Source organism: Alosa pseudoharengus, unplaced genomic scaffold (genome assembly GCF_046254945.1).
Source record: "Alosa pseudoharengus isolate Yale_2024_CS ecotype anadromous, Long Island Sound unplaced genomic scaffold, YU_APseudo_1.1 YU_APseudo_1.1_scf_20, whole genome shotgun sequence".
In the NCBI taxonomy this organism is placed as follows: Eukaryota; Metazoa; Chordata; class Actinopteri; order Clupeiformes; family Clupeidae; genus Alosa; species Alosa pseudoharengus.
In genome coordinates this window covers 9,310,926-9,320,489 of record NW_027468664.1, presented here as the reverse complement: position 1 = coordinate 9,320,489, position 9,564 = coordinate 9,310,926, and the positions used below count along the sequence as shown (strand labels likewise).

Below are 9,564 nucleotides of genomic sequence, written 5' to 3'. Positions count from 1 at the left end.
CAGTCCATTAACACAGTAAACACATTTATGAAGTAAATAACATCCACAGCAGTGTATATTTAATTTTATTTTATTTTAACTGCAAATTGAACATGTAGCTCGACTAGAATCACCTTCTTTGGACTGAAAGTACTGCCAAACAACACTTTTTCTGCTCACGAGTTCCATTTTCACTTTCTCACTCACACAGCCTGAGCTACTGCATTCGAATGGGCCACCTACGTAAACACCTTCTTATAATCAAAGGCGGCGTCATGACGTCGACCAGTGTAGCGCGCATAGTGTAAGCGTAGGGTTCGGTTCGGTGGGAAAAAATTCTAAGGTTCGGCAGAAACCGAACCCCGTCAAAAAATCCAATATTCGGCCGAATCCGAAACCGAATCCTGGATTCGGTGCATCCCTACAAATAGCACACATGATGTTTCCTGAGCTGAGTGTCATGTACTGTATGGTATTGAAGTAACAAAAGCAGCCACCACTAACTCATTGACTAACACAGCAACAACTTCAGTTGCAGGCAGCACCCATTGGTTTCTTTTCAAACAGCATCCAGCGGATTCACGCCCAGGACCTTTTCTCACTGATCCTAACATCAAAGGACTGTATATGTTTTTGGTGATTTGGTCTTTTGGAATTCACACAAAATGGCATTTCTCTACTCCCTTCTGATTGTGGCTGTGGAGGTGGTCTGTGTGGGTGGGGCCTCACCTTATCCAGATTTCCCCATCGCATCAAACTCCGAATGCCCAGGTAGTCAACTGAGAGCTTCTTGTTCGCATGTTTCTGATTTGGCATTGGATCTTTCCACAGTTCCACAGGGCATTAAAGTTCTCTGTGTGAGGGTAGCCTATGGATCAACTCTTCAGCCTAATGCTCTTACCAAATTTCACAGTCTCAGGAGCCTGTATATCAACGGCTGTCTGTCTGCAATCCTCCTAGAGGCCTTTAGGGGACTGACCAACCTGCACCTACTCTCCATGACCTGCAAAGAACGCTGCAATCCGTTGGTACCATCTAAGGTGTTTCATGATCTGTACAATCTGGAAGAACTGAAACTTGGAAACTATGCTCTACCAGAAGTGGCAGCAGATGTTTTCGATGGACTGAGTCAGGTGAAAAGGTTTGATGTTAAAGGAAATAACAACTTCTCAGAGCTACTCTGTAAACTGTCATATTTTTCAGCGTCGCTCGAATATTTAAGTATAGAACTGGATGTGCAGACCTTATTAATTCCAAATTGCTCATATGACCAGTTTCCATCTCTGAGAAATGTATATATTTCATTTCGACATGTCAAGAGAATAGAAACAAATGCTTTTAAACACATAGTGAAGGTATCATTATTAAGCATGCCAATGAATGATGTGCTCCATGCTCAACTCTTACACTCTGGGATCCAACAAATTGATCATATGGATTTATACTTGACAGAGATGAACATACAATCTATCTGTGAAGTTGCATTGGCACTGTCTGTCATCACTATTCATTTGCATTTAAATACATTACAAGAGCACTCTGTGTCATCATGGGAAAAATGTTACAAGCTGGAAAAAATTACACTTGAAGGAAAGTATTTGACAAATATTGATCTTAGCTTTATGTCCACCTTAAAAAATGTGAATATCTTTAATATTATAACGTGCGTTCTAGACAGCATTCCTAAAGAAGACAAATCTCTGATTTCTCTCTGTCGAACAAAATTTTCTCTCTTCTCACTGAAACATTTCAGTTACTACACTAAACAGGACTTGTCACTCAGAACCAGACAGTTTGTCTGTCTAAGTCACCTGGAGGACCTAGATTTGTCTGGGAATAATGTTCATCTTGAACAATTTGCTTTTGAGGGGCTTCATCATTTGCAGAACCTTGGGATCAGCAGTGTGCACAATTTAACAATCGAAGAATCTGCTTTTAAGGGACTGAATGGGCTACGTATTTTAAAAGTAAAAGGACGGCGTATATGTTATAAAAGTGTTTTCAGATCTTGCCAATGTGGAGGACTTAGACCTCAAATGCAAAATTCAAACCATCAAAGACTTTACTTTTACAAACCTAACCCAGGTGAGGCACATGAACCTTGCAGATAATTTGATTTTTAAAATAACAAGAAACACCTTTTTTGGACTTCAAAACCTGGAGAGCTTGATGCTTGAAAACAATCCACTGATGCACTTAGAAGCAGAATCCTTTGCCCATTTGCCCTCCCTTAGGGTTCTCCACCTTGGGAATCTGATGCTTCCCAACACTGAGCTCTTTGGAATGCAAGTTCTCAACCTGAGTCTCATCTTTGGGGGCTTCCCTCGCAACCTGTCTGAACTCACCATTACATCTGCTGTGCGCCCTATGACTTTAGTGATCGCTGATAACAGCACCCCAGACGTGGGCCTGAGTCTCTCACTGTCCGGCCAGAAGGTTGTTTTATGGGGTTGCAGGAGACCCTTTTTAAAATCTGTTACCAAACTCCATGTTGTGACAGACTTCTTCATTTGTGCACCTCATCATGCAGTTGCTTTCTGTCACTTCACATCCGTGCTCTTTTTAGATTTTTCTCAGGTGCATACCAGCACAGTCCAAAATCTCTCTTGCCTAAACAGATTGGTGAATTTAAAGCGTCTAGATATTGGCCGTGTCGACTTTATCAATGATCCAGGTGTCAGCCACATGTTTCACAACTTGACCCAACTAGAAAGTTTAAGTCTTTCTCACTGCTGGGTGGATATTTTGGAGGGAGAGCTCAGTCTGGATCTGACCTCTCTGAAGTATTTTGTCCTTTATGATATAACGACAGAAGTCGGTTTTACCACAGGTTTCTTTGAACACCTGACCAGCCTGAGGTCTGCTCTAGTATATGAAGTAAAATTCCGTTGCACATGTGACAATAGTTGGTTTCTCCATTGGGCAAGGAATCAGCAACAGACAGGGGTGTTTATTTCATACTACCTGGGGGATCCACTCCAGTGTGTGTCTGAGGGTGGGCTCCAGGACTTTGACAGGTTTGGCCAGGCCCACTGCTGGATGTGGGGTCTGGATGTGGGGTTTGTGTTGTTTGTCAGCACATCATGCTTCCTCTTGCTGTTCATGACGGTTGTGCTGCTGCATCAGTTGGCCACGGACTACCTGCTGGCCTTCTACCACATCACTCACGGCTGGTTGAATGAGGCACTGCGTCGCCACCAGAACACCAGAGGGCGCTACCTTTACGATGCCTTTGTGTCTTACAGTGGCAGGGACGAGCACTGGGTGGTGGAGGAACTCCTGCCCAACCTGGAGCGCAGGGGACCCCCATTCCTGAAGCTTTGCCTGCACAGTCGGGACTTCCAGCTGGGGAAGGATATTGTGGAGAATATAACTGACAGTCTGTACAGAAGCCGCCGCACCCTCTGCCTGGTCAGCCGTCACTACCTGCGGAGCAACTGGTGCTCCCTGGAGATGCGGCTGGGCACCTACCGGCTGCAGGTGGAGCACAGGGATGTGCTGATCCTGGTGTTTCTGGAGAAGATCCCTTCTAACCTCTCTGCCCACCACAGGCTGGCCCGACTCGTCAAAACCAGGACTTACATAGAGTGGCCTCAAGACCCGGCCCAACAGGAGGCATTCTGGGAAAGACTGTGGAAAAAACTATTGCCAGACAGGGTGCAATGAGTTACCATGTACAATTTTGTAATCCTTACACTATTTTAATACAACCGGAATGTAGCACAAAGTAGTGCACATAAAGTAAACATATTTACTAATATTTAGGATTGTTTTGCTTGACGAATCAAAACATACCCCTGCTAAGTAATTAATTAAGCAAATTAATCTACAGAAAACAGGGTACAATCGATAATTTTATGATAATGTGTAAATATAGCCTGGGACCACTATACTGAAAAGTTGGTAACACTTTACGGTAAGGGTACATGAATTATCATGAATTCGTGCATTAATTAATTCATTATTTTTGTATTATTATTTAATCCCTTAATATCTCATGAATCATCAGGAATTCACATGAGTTCATAGTCTGTCATTAGTGACCTTATACATGAACAGCACATCACCTATGGTACGGCTGGCACGTCATTATGAGTTATGATTTATTAAGCATGATTTTCTGCCAAAAATGTGGTCATAACTGCTCAAATTCTGATTTGAACACAACTTTGCAGTTCTCTTAACACATGTAATTATTCAACACTTTAGTTGAGGGGCCACAGGCATGATGAACTCATAAGCAATTAACCTTAAATTCATGTAATTATGTTGATCATGCTTAAGAAATCATAAATCATAATGATGTACCCATCGTACCCAATGTCTTAGTTGATGTGTTGTTTATGCATGAGGTCATGAATGAGAGACTATGAACTCATCTCAATTCCTGATGATTCATAAGATATAAAGGAATGAAGTAATGCATAAATCATGAATTAATTCATGCATGAATTCATTATAAATCATGTACCCTTATCATAAAGTGTTACCGAAAAGTTTTTTTTTTAATTAAAATGTAATGTAATCTTCAGATTTGTTGTTAGCTTGCACTTCATAAATGTTTGTGTGCAGTTAGTTTGAGAATCACATCATCAATATAAGTAAGAATGACCTGTGTCACAATATGTCATAATCTCATAACAATATGTAATAATATTTACCCTACAGTAGGCTCTTTCTAGCAATATTTAGTCGTGTTTACATTTATTAGGTTTGCTTTGTTTGGTTGGTAATTTGAATAACCAACAAATTAGTTTTGACTGTACATTGCTGTGTAATAAGGGAAAATAAATACAGCTGTTGCTTCCAGTAGTCCTCCAGTCCGCTTGCTCAACAGGTTAGCATTACTTGTCTTCCCATTGTTTCAAATTACTCTCTTAGCTGTTTTAGTGCGGTTGGTTTTGCTTTTGGCACTCGCATGCATTATGTCCAAATAATCATTTGCGTCTCATTATTTTTCCTTCTTCATATTTTTGCCTTTATGTGACTAGGAAGCATGCCAGTAGAAATATATATTCATATCTGTGTACGTGGAAATCTGGCAATATTAGAACCATGATAGTGGGATGCTCTATATGGCTAAGCAATTTACAACAATGTGTACAGTATACTGACTTACTGTAAATAGTCTACTTTAGAATATGTTAGAATTTCGGCCCAAAGATAGAGACGCCCAGAAATGTATTGCAATGTCAAAACAAGATTACTCAGGCACCGCTTATTGTAGGCTACAGAGGCATGCTTTATTATATCATCATATTTAATAAGTCGCCCCTGCTAAGGCAGAACAAAATCCTGGATGATTTTGAAACTCCAGCCAGACAGTTTTTAGGTCTCAAAAAGAGGACATATCTGGGGAAAAGAGGACGTCTGGTAACCCTAATGTTGCACTTTGTCTCGTCGTGAATCTTTGATGTAAGTTGGCCTTTAGGAAAACAATGCTTCAATATGATAAGCACAGGGCACATTAAAACCAGACTCATATACAGGGCCCCCCACAAAATGTTCATGAGGAAGTGAAAGTAGATGTGTTTCAGACCATGTCTACATCTAGGCGTTTCTCACAGAGCACTAAAAATATTCCTGTTTGTACGTGTGATAATGGGTGATAAATTTGCTCGTGAGTCTCTAAGACGGCCATACTTGAACATCCCGGAGAGTAGCATTCAGTCGCAGTGTCTTCAGAAGACCTTTGAGTCCTCCTGGTTGAGACCAACTTTAGAATCTCGGTGAGGATGCCTCTTCTTCACATTTTTTTGCTTGTGTCTGCGCAAGTGTTTTGCACCAGGACCTGGGTGTCGCAAAAATGCCTGCTGTTGTATGACGATATTTCATACAAAGAATCTGAAATTAAATTCTTCGGATACTGCCCACGCAGCAATGCCACAGCTATCTGCAGGGATGTCACTGACATCAAGCTGGAACTGTCTGCTATCATGGTGGACATTGAAATTCTGTGTCTTTTGATTAGCCATGGATCATCACTTCAGCCAGCAACCTTCACCAAATTCCACAGTCTCGGTAGACTGTATATCACCGGCTGTCTGTCTGCAATCCTCCCAGAGGCCTTCAAGGGACTGACCAACCTGCACCTACTTTCCATGACCTGCACAGGACTCTGCAATCCATCGCTACCATCTAAGGTATTTCATGATCTGCACAATCTGGAGGAACTGAAACTTGGAAACTATGCTCTATCAGAAATGGCAGCAGATGTTTTTGATGGACTGAGTCAGATAAAAAAGTTTGATGTTAAAGGTGATAACAACTTCTCAGAGCTGCTCTGTAAAGTGTCATATTTTTCAGCCTCCCTTGAATACTTAAGTATTGAAATGGATGTGGAGACCTTATCAACTCCAAATTGCTCATATGGCCCAAGCCAGTTTCCTTCTCTGAGAAATGTAATGTTTTCATTTCCACAAGAGAATAGAAAGAAATGTTTTTAAACACATAGTGAAGGTATCATTATTAAGCATGCCAATGAACGATGTGCTCCATGCTCAACTCTTACACTCTGGGATCCAGCAAATTCAACAGATGAATTTACACTTGACAGAGATGAACATACAAACTATTTGTGAAGTTGTATCGGCACTGTCTGTCACCATTATTAATTTGCATTTCAATACATTACAAGAGTACTCTGCGTCATCATGGGAAAAATGTTACAAGCTGGAAAAACTTACACTTGAAGGAGAGGATTTAATCAACCTCAATCTCAGTTTCATGTCCACTTTAAAAAATGTTCAGAATGTGGTCTTCAACATCAATTTATACGGTGAACACACCCCTCTTGTTGATGAATCTCTGATGACTCTTTGTACAGGACATGTTCCTTTGACACAGCTGAAGCATTTTACATACTGGACTCAACGGTACCTGTTACTCAGAGCCAAACAATTAGCTTGTCTAAGTCACCTGGAAAACCTGGAGTTGAAGGGAAAGTTCACACAGATCGAGAAATCTACATTTGAAGGACTTAGCAATTTGCAGCATCTGTATATTTATGCAACTCCTTTGTCTGAAGTACGCCACATTAAAACTGAGAACATCTTAAATAATTCCACTATCCTAGATATGAGCAATCCGAGTTATATAACAATTGAAAATGATGCCTTTAATGGACTGTAAGGGCTTCGTAGCTTAACACTGCAAGCAAACATTTCAGTAATAAACGCGACATGTTTCTCGGGTCTGGAAAATTTACTTGAATTAATACTCTCGTCATGGAGAATTCAAACCATTGAAGACTTTGCTTTTGCAAAACTTAGGCAGTTGAAAAGTATGACTCTGAGCAAAATATTTAAAATTCAAAGGAACACTTTGAAGGGACTTCAGAATTTGGAGACTTTGATCCTCGACAATAATCTCTTAAAGGACTTAGAAGCAGAATCCTTTGCCCATTTGCCCTCCCTTAGGGTTCTCCACCTTGGGAATCTGAAGCTTCCCAACACTGAGCTCTTTGGAATGCAAGTTCTCAACCTGAGTCTCATCTTTGGGGACTTCCCTCGCAACCTGTCTGAACTCACCATCAAATCTATGCACCCTATGACTTTGGTCATCGCTGATAACAGCACCCCAGACGTGGGCCTGAGTCTCTCACTGTCCAGCGAGAAGATTGTTTTATGGGGTTGTGAGACACGCTTTCTGAAATCTGTCGTCAGGCTTGATATCTCTGCTAATCACTTCTTGTGTGCACCTGACCTCACTGTTGGCCTTCAGCACTTCACCTCTGTGGCACATCTGAAATTCGCCCACTGGACCACTACCAGTGCTCAAGATCTTTCCGGCTTGAACAAACTTGTGCATTTAAAAAGACTTAAACTGATTAATGTGGATTTCTACAATCAACCTGATTTCAGTGTCATGTTTCATGGCTTGATGAAACTTCAGAGTCTGGAACTCTTTAATTGTTTAGTAGTTTTCTTCGACAGGGTCATCAGTGTGGACATGAGGTCTCTGAAATATGTGTTCCTTTTTATTTCATCTGAGACCACTCTATCCAAGCACTTCTTTGAGCCCTTGCACAGCCTAAGATCTGTTGTTATCTTTGAACCTCGCTTGTTCTGCAACTGTGAAAACTCCTGGTTCAATAGCTGGGCAAAGCAGGAGAGTCCAATAGGGGTGTTCTTTGCCTCAAAGCAGCAAAGAGCACTGCAGTGCCTTAATGGGGACAGGCTCCAGGACTTAGAGCGGTACGGTCTGACCCACTGCAGGCTGGAGGTGGGGTCTCAGCTCTTTCTCTGCACCACAGGTTTCCTGTTGCTCTTTATCCTGACCGTGCTCATGTACCATCTGTGCAGCGCCACCAGAGGGCACTACTACCCTTATGATGTCTTTGTGTCTCACAGTGATAAGGACGAGAGCTGGGTTGTGGACAGGCTCCTGCCCAGCCTGAAGCATAGGGGACCCCCATTCCTCAAGCTTTGCCTACCCAGGAAGGATTTCCAGCAGGGGAAGGATATTGTGGAGAATATAAATGACAGTCTGTACAGAAGCCGCCGCACCCTCTGCCTGGTCAGCCGTCACTACCTGCGGAGCAACTGGTGCTCCCTGGAGATGCGGCTGGGCACCTACCGGCTGCAGGTGGAGCACAGGGATGTGCTGATCCTGGTGTTTCTGGAGAAGATCCCTTCTAACCTGCTCTCTGCCCACCACAGGCTGGCCCGACTCGACAAAACCAGGACTTACATAGAGTGGCCTCAAGACCCGGCACAACAGGAGGCATTCTGGGACACATTATGGGACAAGTTAGTGCCAGAAGTGTCACAATGAATTTCCACAAAAATGTTTTTGCATATCACAATGAGAAATCTTAGTTAGCTTGAGCTCCCATGACTGTCTTGTTGTTGCTTGTTTATGGTACATTTTTATTGGGAGATGGAGTCACTGTTGTAAATATATATATATGATAATGCTATGCTGTAGAGTAAAATATTTGGCAATTGAAGGACTAACCTGTTGTAGTATTTCAAGCAAACCCAATTGATCGCCTTATTTGTATGATTTTTATGATTACTATTTTCTATAGATCTTTGTACACAATTGACATACAGTTAGTACAACAAATGTTACACTTTCAACTCTCATATCAATTAACTTTCATGTATTTGTCATCTAATTGTTTAACTGTAACAACATTCAAATTAAAGTGTCAACAACAGATTGTTTGTGTATTTGTGTAGGGGGTAATCCACATAAACAAGTTCTCCATTTCAGATTTATTGGTTTGAATAATTTCTGTTCGGTGGGGATGACAGTGATCTACACAATCAGTGTGGACAGTGACAGGGGTGTGGTGAGTGGTGACAATAGACAGTGAATCACACAACCAGTTTTTCCTCAACATTTCGGTACCGCCTCTTAACTTAAAAGGAATGTTTCTATTTTGAAACTCATCATAGCCTACTATCTCTCATGTGGAACGGAAATGGCAATGGCTCTAGATCACTGACTGTTCCGAAGCAGTCATGTTAGTAGGCCTATACCATATAAAAAGCTGTTAGTTACTAGTGTACCTCACCTTGTGTGCAAATAATTATTATGACCGCCGCGCAGCGAAGCGGCGGTCATATAGGTTTAGTC

At 41.8% G+C, this 9,564-nt stretch overlaps 1 protein-coding gene across 1 annotated transcript; it reads left to right on the top strand.

Moving 5' to 3' along the window:
* Positions 1-644: 644 nt before the first annotated feature.
* Positions 645-8,922, top strand: LOC143136839 (uncharacterized). Its single transcript, XM_076297512.1, has 3 exons — positions 645-750; positions 1,985-3,636; positions 7,423-8,922. Exons 1-3 carry the CDS (start codon positions 645-647, stop codon positions 8,752-8,754), a joined length of 3,090 nt encoding a protein of 1,029 aa, XP_076153627.1. The 3' UTR covers positions 8,755-8,922.
* Positions 8,923-9,564: the final 642 nt, after the last annotated feature.